The sequence below is a fragment of the Paramisgurnus dabryanus genome, chromosome 13 (assembly GCF_030506205.2).
Source record: "Paramisgurnus dabryanus chromosome 13, PD_genome_1.1, whole genome shotgun sequence".
Taxonomy (NCBI): domain Eukaryota; kingdom Metazoa; phylum Chordata; class Actinopteri; order Cypriniformes; family Cobitidae; genus Paramisgurnus; species Paramisgurnus dabryanus.
This window is the reverse complement of record NC_133349.1, coordinates 31,966,508-31,980,582: the sequence shown is the minus strand read 5'-3', so window position 1 is coordinate 31,980,582 and position 14,075 is coordinate 31,966,508. Positions and strand designations below refer to the sequence as shown.

The 14,075-nt window shown below is 39.9% G+C and overlaps 1 protein-coding gene and 2 long non-coding RNA genes across 3 annotated transcripts; all 3 read left to right on the top strand.

Annotated features, from left to right (window-relative positions):
- Nucleotides 1-498: 498 nt before the first annotated feature.
- LOC141280048 (uncharacterized) lies at nucleotides 499-1,366 on the top strand. The gene is made up of 2 exons (XR_012334849.1): nucleotides 499-818; nucleotides 954-1,366. It is a non-coding gene; the product is annotated as an uncharacterized lncRNA (long non-coding RNA).
- Nucleotides 1,367-8,444: 7,078 nt separating this feature from the next.
- On the top strand, nucleotides 8,445-9,579 carry LOC141279946 (uncharacterized). The gene is made up of 3 exons (XR_012334755.1): nucleotides 8,445-8,886; nucleotides 9,033-9,098; nucleotides 9,236-9,579. It is a non-coding gene; the product is annotated as an uncharacterized lncRNA (long non-coding RNA).
- A 1,120-nt stretch (nucleotides 9,580-10,699) lies between these two features.
- LOC135750311 (E3 SUMO-protein ligase KIAA1586-like) lies at nucleotides 10,700-12,808 on the top strand. Its single transcript, XM_065269100.2, has one exon. It carries the CDS (start codon nucleotides 10,700-10,702, stop codon nucleotides 12,806-12,808), a length of 2,109 nt encoding a protein of 702 aa, XP_065125172.2.
- The last annotated feature ends 1,267 nt before the right edge of the window (nucleotides 12,809-14,075 follow it).

The following is a 14,075-nucleotide window of genomic DNA, read 5'->3' as shown; positions in this document are numbered from 1 at the left end:
TATTTTAACAACTACTCTTCTATTTCTGCCTTCACCTTTTGTGTATCTGACTATCAGTTATGACAGGTAAGGTGCCATTACATTTCCAAAATCTTACTAACTTAAGTGAATTAATTTTTGTTTTGTTTGTTTGTTTTTATTTTTAGGAAGAAGCAGTGCACATCAACCATGTTGGAAGCATTCAAGGATGAGACAAAATGGCAGGAGAAAGAAGTGCAGAACATCAGAGAACTTCTTGAACATCTTGATGGTAGCAGCACATTCAATATTACGCAAACACTAAAAGTCTTTACCCTCACTAACTATTATAGTAGCTTTATAGCAAATGCCTTATACATGTGTTAAGTATAACCTGCTCCCATATGATGGACTTCTGTTTTTAGGGAGCTTAGGCTGTGATGTTTGGAAATTGCAGTATTTTTTGGGTTTGTTTATAATACCCAATAGTTGCCAGATGCTGTCCTGTCAAAAGTTCTTCTTCACGTGGTCCTGGAGGAGGGTGATGCTGCTGCATTGTTAAATCTCTCTTTGGTTTTTTCCAAATTCAGAAGTCTGGTGGACAGGCACACTTCTGCTGGCTTGATGGTATTCATTTTCTTTTACATATTTGATTTAAAGATGTTTAAAATGGTGCCATATCATTAAATTTCTCTGACATGTCTGAATGTTTATATTTGTAATGGTCATTTATTATTTTTATCATTTCAATATACAGGTGTAACTAAATGGAGTACAAAGTCTGAGCCATCCCAGGACCTTTAGAAAATGTTTACACTTCAGCCAACACTGCAATGAAGTGTACAATAACTGCTTACCAGGTGTGCAAATTAAGCATGAACTTGTGATCACTGCTAGGTTCATGGCAAAATGCAATGGGAATATGTCTGTGCAAGCTTGTCTACTGTTAAGGTAATTTATGTATTAATGTCTAAATTTTCTTATGAATCCTCTAGGTTATGTTGGAAAAGGAAAACGAGGAGAGATGCAAGGCTTTTACTCCGAAAACACCCATCCAGGGGTTTGCAGTGAGTGGTGCATGATGCTACAGGAGGAATAACTCTGTATAACACATCAGTTCTGTTCTGAAAGTCTTGTAAATACCTCCAGGATTGTTGTTCGTGATTCTGATTTCTGACATCTACTAGGGAGTGCCCCTAATATTATGTGTATATGTTTATGAAGAAGTTTCTTTGTCTCAAATCATGCAATCATGCTCTTCTGCAAATCATGCACCAAAGGGTACTGTATTTCTTATGTTTTATATCTTAAGGACCACAATGGAAATAAGCCTATGGGCTTTTTGTATTTTTATCCTTTTGAACACTTCATGTTGATTGTTGTTCAATAAAGTATTTAATCAATTCAATCAATCAAAATCTTTCTTTCTAATACATGTATCCAAAGCTTTCTACTCTAATTAACTTTTTAATACAAAACTGTATATGTGTCTTTTATTAAACAATATAATATATATTCTCAACTCTTAATACTTTACATTAAAGCAACACTTGGAGTATAAAATAACAACACCGGTGTAACGTGGTGCTTTAATGAAAGCGATGAAAACGTGAATCCATGTGCAAAAGGTGTTTATTGTAAAATCCCATAAAGGGCCAGCAAACAAATCCAAAGGGTAAATCCAAAATCAGAATCCAAATACAGGCAATGTGTCAGGGCAGGCGGCAGTACAGGCAAAATCCAGATAACAGGCACAGGTCAAAAAACAGGCAGATACAGATTAACAGAAACAGGCAGATAAACAGACTTGGTATTGGCGATGTAATCATCAGCCAGGAGCAGGTGAACAGGATGTGACTTATATACAAGAACAAACAGGAAGTGTGAAGTGAAACATGGCAGGATGTATATCAAAATAAAAGCCAGAACAGAACAGGATGTCAAAATAAAAGTCAAAAATACAAAAATACACAGAATACAAGATAAACACAAGACAAAACCTTACAGAATCCCCCCTCTAAAGGGCGACTCCCGGAGCCCAACATACAAATAACAAAGTCCAAATAGAGGGTGGGCGGGCGGGCCAGGACCTCTTGGCAAGGCAGGGCAGTTCAGGGGAGGTCCTGGGTCATGAGGCCAGGATGGTCCAGGGTCGTGGGGCCAGCATGGTCCCGGATCATGGGGCAGATGTGGGCCCGGGTCATGGGGCAGATGTGGGCCCGGGTCATGGGGCAGATGTGGGCCCGGGTCATGGGGCAGATGTGGGCCCGGGTCATGGGGCAGGCTGGGACCTGGGTCATGGGGCAGGCTGGGACCTGGGTCATGGGGCAGGCTGGGACCTGGGTCATGGGGCAGGCTGGGACCTGGGTCATGGGGCAGGCTGGGACCTGGGTCATGGGGCAGGAATAGACCCAGATCACAAGGAAAGGGAGGATCAGAGTACACTTCGGCCTCCGCCTCGGTGTCCTCTGCCTCCCTCCTGTGTCCGGGTACTACCCCCCCCCAAAAAAAACTTGGAAGAGCTTCCACAGACCAGGGTGACGATATTCCAGATGGTGGAGCCGACGAATCAGACGAGCCAGGTGAGCCAAGTGAATCAGACGGGACAGGTGAGCCAGGTAAGCCAGACGAACCAGACGGGACAGACGAATCAGATGAGTCGGGCAGATCAGATGAGTCGGGCAGATCAGATGAGTCGGGCAGATCAGATGAGTCGGGCAGATCAGATGAGTCGGGCAGATCAGATGAGTCGGGCAGATCAGATGAGTCGGGCAGATCAGATGAGTCGGGCAGATCAGAGGAGTCGGGCAGATCAGATGAGACGGGCAGATCAGATGAGACGGGCAGATCAGATGAGACGGGCAGATCAGATGAGACGGGCAGATCAGATGAGACGGGCAGATCAGATGAATCATAGGAGTCGATGAAATCAGAGCAGTCGGATGAATCGAATGAATCAGATGAGCCGGATGAATCAGATGGATCGGATGAATCAGATGGGTCGGATGAATCAAGCAGATCAAATGAGTCCAGGGGTTCGAGTTCAGGGCCTTGAGAAATACAGGGGACAAACGAGCAGCAGGCAGACCAGACGCACCACAGGGCTATGGCAAATTCAGAAATAACAGAGTCCATGAGACATACCTCTGTGGTCGTCGGTTCAGGCAGGGTGGCCATCTGGACGTCAGGTGCTGGGTGGGTAGTAGCCCTCATGAGTGCAGGTGTGGTGGTGACGATGGCCCTCTGAAATACAGGTGCAGGAATGATGGTAGCTCTCTCGAGAACAGGTGCAGAAACAGGCAAGATGGTGGCAGTTTTCGGGACAGGCAGGATGGTGGTGGTTTTCTTGAAGACAGGTGCAGGTGCAGAGACAGGCAGGGTGGCGGCCATTTTAGGGACAGGCAGGATGGCGGCCATCTTGGGAACAGGCAGGGTGGCGGCCATTTTGTGAACAGGCGTGGACAGAACAGGCATAACTGGTACAGGTGTGGGCATAACAGGCAGGACATGGCGTGGCGTGTTGGGAATAGCCTCTGAAGGTGTATCCGCAACACCCACAGTGAAGGGGGAACCACACAACAGCAACGCAAAGTCAATATATTGCTCCAGTGACCAGACAGACATATCACGTGGCATACACAAGCGCAACCATTCATCTAAGGCATTATAAAAAATCGGTTTCAAAGCGTCCTCATCATAATGCACTCGATTAGACAATTCCAGAAAGTCACTCACGTAATCCTCGATACGGCGGTGGTTCTGGCGGAGTTCAAGTCGTGCAAAAATGGGCTTCATGTTGCTGGTGGGAAGTTACTAACCTTCGCTGGATCCGGGTTATGGCTGATTATTCTGTAACGTGGTGCTTTAATGAAAGCGATGAAAACGTGAATCCATGTGCAAAAGGTGTTTATTGTAAAATCCCATAAAGGGCCAGCAAACAAATCCAAAGGGTAAATCCAAAATCAGAATCCAAATACAGGCAATGTGTCAGGGCAGGCGGCAGTACAGGCAAAATCCAGATAACAGGCACAGGTCAAAAAACAGGCAGATACAGATTAACAGAAACAGGCAGATAAACAGACTTGGTATTGGCGATGTAATCATCAGCCAGGAGCAGGTGAACAGGATGTGACTTATATACAAGAACAAACAGGAAGTGTGAAGTGAAACATGGCAGGATGTATATCAAAATAAAAGCCAGAACAGAACAGGATGTCAAAATAAAAGTCAAAAATACAAAAATACACAGAATACAAGATAAACACAAGACAAAACCTTACAACCGGTTTCTAATGTTCTGAAGGATTGCATATTAAATTGGTTATAATACTTAGCTTATAAAGTTTGGATAATTTGCATATTACACAACGTGTTAATGTGCCCGTTTCTTGAGTTACTAATGTAAAAAAACAAGCAAAATAAAAATATTTAAAATAAAGGTCATTGGTGAGACCTGTCTCTCTTTGTCATTTAGGCGTGTGTGTTTGGCCTGTAAAATAAATATACAACATACAGTACATCTAGTGGGAAGTGCCTCATATAAATATGAATTCATTTATCTAGGTGTTTTTGTGCATCTCTTTCATTACTTCACACAAACATTGATTTAGACGCATTTGCATACATAAATATTCAGCTGGAATTTAACGTTTGGCCAAATTCTCTTTTTCTTTGTTTAAATTCAATAAACCTTTTTAATCAGAAAATACTGACATTTATACTTATTTAAATAAGTATTAGAAATTATAATTATTTGTCTTGGTGCCGCTGACAGCCTCCTTTTTATTCCGGTTTTAGTGTTTGTGCATATCTTTCATTATTTCACACAAACATTGATTTACACGCATTCATAAATATTCAGCTGCAATTTAACGTTTGGCCAAATTGTCTTTTTCTTTGTTTATATTCCATAAATCTTTTTAATCAGATAATACTGACATTTATACTTATTTAAATACGTATTAGAAATGTTTATAATTATTTATTTGTCTTGCTGCCGCTTACAGCCTCCTCTGGTTTCCGGTTTTAGTGTCAGGTACTGTCTGCTGCCAGTGGCAGCAACTTCCTGCTGACGATTTTTCGCTGAACCCCCTCTCCAAAAAGTGTCTCACAATTTCTGAATCAATATATTGTTTTATGTGAATGAGTAGGCAGGATGATTTTCAAATCATTCTAAAGAGAAAACTCTAGACTACTAGATTCGGTTTAGAAAAGTCTTATTAAAACATGTTTAGTGTGGGTTTTGTGGACTTATATCAGTGACTTAAAAATTTAGCTTTTTCAAAAACCACCCATAAACATTTTTCTCTCAAAAATACAAACATGTACATACATGTAGCTCATATAATATTTTAGCCCAGTTTGTGCTGAACACAGTGGTATGAGACACTTGCCATTATTATGTTTTAAAGAAAATGAAAAAAGACCAAATGTAAGAGCATGTCAGAACCTTGGAGAGTGTCCCAAAATGGTAGGACCACAGAGGGTTAAGAAAAGGGCACTAGAAATAAAATGTATTATTATTATTTTCTTTGTAAGCTTGAAATTTCTTCTCTTTATTTACATTGAACGGGTAAGTCCAAAAAGGCTTCCATGTGGTTTCGCCATATTGAAAAACTATAATAGCAGAGAGGGAGGGACAAAAAACACTTGCCTTCCGCAACGCATTTCAGCAACGCGTTTTTGTTCAGAACATGTTAACCAGCTGAAACGTACAAGGAGATCAGTGAGTACATAACGGGTACCGTAGTTGCAACACGCATTTGGAAAAGCGAGGTGCTAGAGAGAACTATTCGTTTGAATGTAAAATACATTTTCACCACTAGATGGGGGAAAATCCTACTTATTGTCCCTTTAAAGTAAAGAAAAGTACAGTTTTTCCTGGCTGACCCTTACAAAGCCTACAGCGAACGGTAGGTTTGGACTACAGCCCTCTACTTCCCGATTGAATGACGTCAATAAAACAGTTTTTGACCAAAATCCGTCCACAGGAATACATCAGTCGCCAGCTTTGGCCCAAATGGCTCTGCTAAGCTAAGTTGCTGTTGAATCACAACACACTAAACAAACTACACAATCAGAACTCATTACGTATTTCTGAAGGAGGGACTTCATAGAACAAGGAAGACATCAGCCCGTTCATCTCAGGAGATGTTCTGAATTTAGTTTATGTACATGACAGTTTATCTGAATTAAGTGTAATTTACCCATCAGCTATGTATGTAGGCTTATGTTGTTATCAGTGATATTTACCCATCAGTTATGTATGTAGGCTTATGTTGTTATCAGTGATATTTACCCATCAGTTATGTATGTATTTCTTGGACAAAGACCTTTGAAATGCCAGGCATGTCATGTTTACCTGTATCTTCGTTTTCCAAAACTGACATAAAGTTTTCTGCTAAAATGTATGGGTAAAAAAAATACATTTGATACTTATTATTTAGATTTTAATGTACAATATTTTGTTATTAAACTACAAGCAAAACATTTTCTCTTTAAGTTTCCTCAAAGTCATTCTACCACAACATTTCTTATTAAAGGCATTAGGAGGTTGGGTCTTTGTCTCCTCAGGTGTAAATCACATCATTATTCATGACCATTGACATTTCATGTGAATGAGTTGGTAAAATGTTTTTTTTTACATCTTCAGCCCTATTCGGACGGGATTAGTTTTACAGGGGTAGATGGCGTAATGTAATTTTACAACAGGACGTCTATAATATTAATGGTCAATTCGGACGGGATTAGAAATCTCAGTAAAACATTCAAAAGTGGGAGGGGCAGGCCCTTATTAAGAATTCGGAGGCCCCTGGGCACAATGTCTTGTAGGCCATATATATTATATGGTTCTTTTGTTAGAAACACCTCTACTTTTACAGGATTTATACTGACACATTACAGCCGGTGATCACTGCCTGTAGGACAATATCAATACATGTAGATATTTTTGTTGCAAGCAGGGACCTGCAAGGAGACCTGCACAGAGACCTGCACAGGAGGCAGATGGTGAAGTGAAAAAAGGGCACTTCTCTTAGGCCTGATTCTTTCTTTAACAAAAGATTAAATATATTGACACAACTTCCTTACCAGTTTATTTTAATTTCTTCACACACACCCAACTGTTTCATACTCTACAGATTTCTACAAAATACAAAATAATCAGTTCACACAAAGTGTTTATCACAAGAACAGAAGACAGCAAATAATACTGCCAACAATGTGCATGTTTTCTGTTCTACTAGTTTCAAATATATTTAGAATAAATGACTGCGCCAATAAGGAGAGGGTAGACAGTTTCACTAATAATGTGTTTGTTTATTTTGCACGTGGTAGTAAATATTTTTTATTCTTTTGGTGTTAAAATAACACATCTTTAAACTAAACTAAAAAAGGAGGGTTTCTGCTATATTGTTAATTTCACAGGAAAAATGCTGCAAAAATAGTTGGAAAAAACACTACAGATAGATTGAAAAAATATAAAAAATAAAGCAACTGAAACTGTTACAAAAGGTATTGAACTTTAAACTAAAATCTGTTACTATTGGCTTATCTACACTTTAGAAACCCTATTATGAGTCATGTTAGCAAGACAAAAATTGTGTTTTGGAAAATTAGCTGTAAAACTGAGGTACTGGTTGTTAAGTCATTTGATCTCCACTGACCTCCCCAAAAGTCAAGAAAAACACAGCTGGAATGTGACCTGTGTGAAGAGCTCCTGCCTACCTGTCTGTCTGTTGGCGATGTGTGTTGCACTGTTGTGCACAGATGCAGAGGAGGAAGGGCAAATACGACAAACTTTCCGTGTCTGTCTTTGTCTCGTGCCCGCGTTTCCACGCAGCTTCCAAAGCATACTCTACCACAGACAAGCGCGGAGGGCTCCGTTCGACACATACGCAGTACAAATGATTTCTTATACAAAAGATTACTTTACCAGGCTGTCAGAGCAGCACTTATTCGCGTCATTTACAGGACATTCAAAAAATGGGGAGAACGTCAGTTTAAGTAACAGTTCCGTGCATCTGAGAGGTAAATTTGACTTTTTAAAAAAAAGTTTGTGTTCTGTTATTCAGGAACTGACTTGCCACTGACTTGTTTTTCTGCCTAGAACACAAGTAAATGCTTCTTTAAAGCGTAACTAAACCCCTGTGCCCGGTTGCATGAAACTTCTTAAGTGAGGGTTTCCCTGAGGGAGAAAAAATCCCTGAGGTAAGGGATTTCACTAAGAGCGTTGCAAAAAACCTCTTAACTGTCACCCTTGCCTAAGTGTTTATACTAAGCGTTTCACAGTACTTTCTGACAACATACGGCAAAGACCGCCGCGGTTGCTATAGTTACCGCCTCTAACAGTAAACAGAACATAACGAACCACAAAGCCAAACCCTTGCTAAAATTACACTTTTATTAATATAATTGTGCTATGGAGAGTACAAACGTAACAGAAAACAAAAAAGGTAAACCAAACTGGACAGAGGACGAAAAAGCAATTCTTTTAGAAGAATTCACAAAAAGAAAAAACATTCTCCAAAGCCGCTATAACCCATCAGTCACTCATTCACACAAATCGAAAGCCTGGCAGGAGATAACAGAAAAAATAAATTCAAGAAATCTTGCTGTCAAGCGAACAGTAGAAGAAGTTATGAAAAAGTATGAAAACATAGTGGTGAGTTCAAGAAAAGAAATTGCAAACAATAAAAAAGAATCCGGAAAGACCGGTAAGTAACGTTCATGCTCCTGCCTGATAAATTGTATCAAAAAGGTATCGCGCTTGGTATGGAACAATGTTACACCTGTTTTGTTATGTAAAGGAGGAGGGCCGCCGCCACAAGACCTATCCGACACAGCGAAATTGGTACAAGATATATTAGGGAAGGATTCTCCTACTCTAGTCGGTATTCCAGGCGTTCCTCAAAGCAGTTCGGGAAGCAGGTAAAATAATGCAAAAAGCGCTATAACCTAAATAACATATACATGCATGTATAAACTGCATTTTTTGTGTGCAGTTTGTAAAGCATATTTTGTTTTTTGTTAGTGGTTATAATAATAATAATAATGCTAATAATTTTACTTTTCAGCATACCTACTCATAACTGGGAAGATGTTCGTGTGACAAGCCCGACTCCCAGCAATACAGCGTCAAGGTAGTGACATAGGTTATTAGGTTTGATATATATATGGATCACAGGGGCTTACTTTTGGGGGACAGTGTAAATATATTTATTTATATTTATATATATATTCTGTTCGTTCAATAACTGGCTATTGGTTTTGTTTTCAGACGTTCGTTTGAGGAAAGAGGATTAGAAACCACCAAGGCTACATCAGGGTTGGCTGAACTTCAACGAGAAGTTCTTTTGCTGCAGAAGAGAAAAGCAGAGTTGGAGATTTCTAAAATAGAAATGGAAAAGGAAAACTTGAATATGCAGAATATAGTTCTGCAATACAAAATTAACAAACTTGCTCGAGATGGATTAATAACTTTACAACCAGTAGGGGAAGAGTAACACAATTTTTGATCTGTTGATAGAGTGTTTATTATTCAAATGATTTGTAATATTAAATATTTAATTACTATATAACAATACTATACTATATAACTATATAACAATACTATATTTAATAACTATATAACAATACATAACCAATGTGATTTGCTTACTCTAAATGTTTTATGTCTGTTTTTTATTTATAATTAAGCATGTACAGGGTGCGATTTGCCGGGGGGGATGCGTGGGATTTCCCCCTTTCTGGTCAATGTATCCCTGCCTCTGCTTAATTATTTTTATCCCCGGTGGGGATAAATTTATCCCCCTCTCAAAGTGATCAGTGCTACTACACTAGTGGCGGGACGGATCACAAAACTTATCAAGAATCCGTGGTTTGATTAAAGTAAGTTTTATTTTAAAATACGCTACTTTGGCTTGCTCTGATATAGATGCCGCGCAGCCTTTCTGTATTCACCACTCTGCGAGACTTGCTCAATGTCCCGCCCACGGCGCTATCTGATTGGTTACACACCCGCTTACACCTCACGAGTAATATCCTATCAACACTTGCGAGATGGTTGTGGAGCTGTCAGCTGTGTGTCGAAACGAAGGAAAGCAGCATGCATATTCACCAGCATATTATAAAGCATATTAATAAAGCGGGAATAAACATCACAATCTGATTATCTGTTTATGATGACAAGCAGAGTTAGTGTCCCATTCACACCACACAAAATGGCCGAAGTCACATATATGATAAACGCAAATGAGGCGAGGCGCGGGCGCGTCCAGTTTGCGCAAATGAGGCAAATTGACTAACACCTAATGCATCTGTCTTTTCTATCATTTCACTGTAGCTCAGCATCGCGGTGTAAAGTTAACGTTATTACTTTAAAAGCAGCAGTAAAACTGTTTCTACTGTAATAGTTTAACTTTGCAATCAATCCGTGTGAACTGTCACTTCGATAGAACAATAAAATCCGAAATGGACCACACCCACTGTCATCGCCAGCCTTCTGATAGATGACGTTGCGGCTAATTTATCTGATCCTGTCCATTTCGATCCATGTACAGCTTTTCAGAATGTCACCAAGTACAAATGTTTATATAATATATATGATTTCAGCGCGAAAACTCTAGCTAGCTAGCTGGGAACAATGAAAAGGGTTCAGAGCAGTATATCATCGTATTTCACAGGAGGGCCATCACAAAAAAATCCTAAAACTGCAAATGAGAATGTTACTACTACAGGTAGGATGGACAGCAACTCACAACCTCAGCAGAACTCACAGTCCCATGTTGACTCAAATGAACAAGGACCATACAACCCAGACTTACAAGCTAATGATTCGGTTTCTGGGGTTGTTGGAGGTTGCATTGAGCCAGGGCGCTTTGCTAAATGGAGAGAGGGTCGAGAGTGGCTTGCTGTCACCACAGATGGATCAGTTCAATGTTCAGCTTGTTCTGACATTAGAGATTTAGGCCCATATACACAAGAGAGGCTTCACATTGACTCTGCATTTATTAATGGCATAAAAGCAAAGTCTGCAAAAAAATTAAATGACAAAATAAGCAGACATGGAAAGTGTCAGTCCCACATCAAATGCATAGAAATTTTGCAGAGAAGACGCGAGACAGCAATTGAAAAGGCAGTAGATAACAGTGCAGCTCTGTGGAGAAAACACAATGAGAAGACTTTAAAAGTAACTGAGAACTGCATACGTACAGCCTATATGATCTGCCAAAACAACCTCTCATTCAAAATCCAGCCACAGCTGGTGGAACTGCAACAACTGAATGGTGTAAACCTGGGATATATGCTGCATTCTGACAAGGCTTGTCGTAATATGCTCATGTTTATTGGAGAAAAAATGAGAACTCAGCTAGTGGACTTTATTAAAAACTCATCTGATAAGTTTAGTATTCTCATTGATGAGAGCACAACGGTGTCAAACAAAACATGCCTAATCATCTACATTAGGATTCCCTATGAAGGTGAGGTCTGCAACTTCTTCCTTCAACTTGTTGAGCTGCAGTCATGCACTGGATCGGCTATCTGTGATACCCTGCTCCAAAGCCTTTATACACGGGGCATCTCTGAAGACATGTTGCGCACCCGGCTTATTGGCTTTGCAACAGATGGGGCCGCTGCTATGATGGGCAGATACAGGGGAGCAGCCACACTCCTACGTGAGAAGATCAACCCTAACCTGACCGTCATTCACTGTATGAACCACAAGTTAGAACTTGCTGTCCATGATGCTGTAAAACACATTACAGAGGCGAGCCATTTTCAGATGTTCATTGACTCTCTGTATTCATTTTTCTCTCAAAGCCCAAAACATATGAGAGAGTTTGAGTCTGCAGCTTCCGATCTGGGCATGCACGCTCGCAGAATAGGAAGAGTATTTGATGTGCGCTGGCTGTCCTCATCCTGCACGTCTGTGACGGCTCTCTGGCAAAGCTATCCAGCCTTGGTCAAACTCTTTGGAGTGTTGATGGAAGACAAATCCAGATCTTCTGTGGAAAGAGCCAAATGTCAGGGCATTCATGGTAAAATGACACAGTGGCTTTTTTTGGTGGAGATGGCGTTGGTAAAAGATGCACTGGAAACCCTGCAAGCCTTGTCCCTGTTTCTGCAGAGGAGAGATGCCACAGCTGTCAGTGCCAGTGCTGAGGTGGATGTTGCACTGAGAACACTGAGGTCTATGCGGCAAGCAGATGGTGTAAACGCAAGAGGCCTGAAGGAAGAATTTGAAAGTTTACACTCGTTCAAGGGAGTGAATGTGTCTCAGCCAAGTGATAGTGATCATCGGAAGGCAGAGGTCTTTCGTGAAAGACTGTTTGTTTCTCTGGCCGACAACATTGAGCGCAGGCTGGATGACAACGGAATTATTTCTGATGCAGCCGTTCTAAATCCGTCAAATTGGCCATCTGATGAAGACGAGCGCATCCTTTATGGAGACAACAAACTTCTCACCATTCGGAAGACTCTCGCTGTTGAGGCTGCAACCAGTACCATACTCCTCAAGGAATTCCACCAATTCAAATGTCATGGCACCACAGGAGACAATCTGCGCAAAGTGCTCATCACTGTCTCCACACTCCCAGTGTCAACAGCTGAGTGTGAAAGGGGATTCAGCGCCATGAACCGTATTCTCACAGATGAAAGAAACCGAATAAATGTGTCCACACTGAACAACCTACTGTTCATTTCCATAAATGGGCCAGAGGTTGCCTACTTTCCTGCCCGGAGATTTGCAGAAATGTGGATAAAAGAGGGACGGCATGCTGCAGATGACGCTCCCACAGGAAAGCAGAAAAAGACCACAGAAGTCCATCATCAAGGCAGACTGTTTTCCTAGTATGATGCATAGGCCTACACTATAGCCTATTCATGTTTAAGTTGACACTACGTTGTGCCATATAGTTTTACCATTCATAAATATGTGTTTTGACATGAGTGGCAATGGCATTATCCATGGTACTGGGAGGGGGATTTAAAGGGATAGTTCACCCAAAAATGAAAATTCTGTCATCATTTACTCACTCTTATTTTGTTACAAACCTGCATAAATTTATTTGTACTGATGAACACAAAGGAAGATATTTTGAGAAATGTTTGTAACCAAACTGTTCGTGGACCCCATTTACTTTCATAGTATTATTTTTCCTACTATGGAAGTAAATGGGGTCCATGAATGGTTCAATTACAAATATTTCTCAAAATATCTTCCTTTGTGTTCATCAGAACAAAGAAATTTTTGCGGGTTTGTAACAACATGAGAGTGAGTAAATGATGACAGAATTTTTGTTTTTGGGTGAACTATCCCTTTAATTCTTGTGTTTTTTTGTTGTGCATGATCACAGTTCATATGTGTTAATAAGAAAAAATATTTTACAATTCCTGCAAATGCAGTGATGAAGTTCATGTTCTCATGATTTATTTTTATGAATTAAAATGTTTTGAAATGTGCTGTGGACAGAGATGCATTCATTTTTTTCTCTTTCGCGCAAGTTATGTTTTGAAAGACAATGTCCTGTAGCTCAGGCACTGCCCCAATTTTCAACAGGCTCACCTAAAACTTTATTTTCCAAAAAAAAAAACACTTTTACTATATTCTAATTTTGTCAAGTATTAAAAAAAATAATCTCATAATTTGTGCTAAAATAGTCTAAATGTTTAGTTTTAAAACCATTTTGAGCTGGTTATATTTTGATGTTTCTGCTTAAGTTCAGCAGACAGTGAGGTTTGGGTTTGTTCCGATCAGAGCTTGTGAGCGGAGAGCGCATTTCTGTATATTAGAAATATTTTAATTAGAAATATAAAAAAAATATTATAATGAATTTTTGTTAGGTCGGACAATGATTACCAAATTTCTCTTTTATATTGCTCCTCATAACCACTGAAACAGTCAAAAAATCAAACCAAAAGTAAATTATGGACGGAAGTGTTGGGCACAAAATGACTTATGAAAACATCCCCCCCCTCTGTTTTTTTTCACAAATCGCACCCTGCATGTATATATTAGAGTCCTGAGTAAAGAATAAAGTATATAGAATAAAGTTTTGAGTTTACTTATTGTTAATTATAAATGCACTGCTTTATACAGTATCTAAATACTATTATAG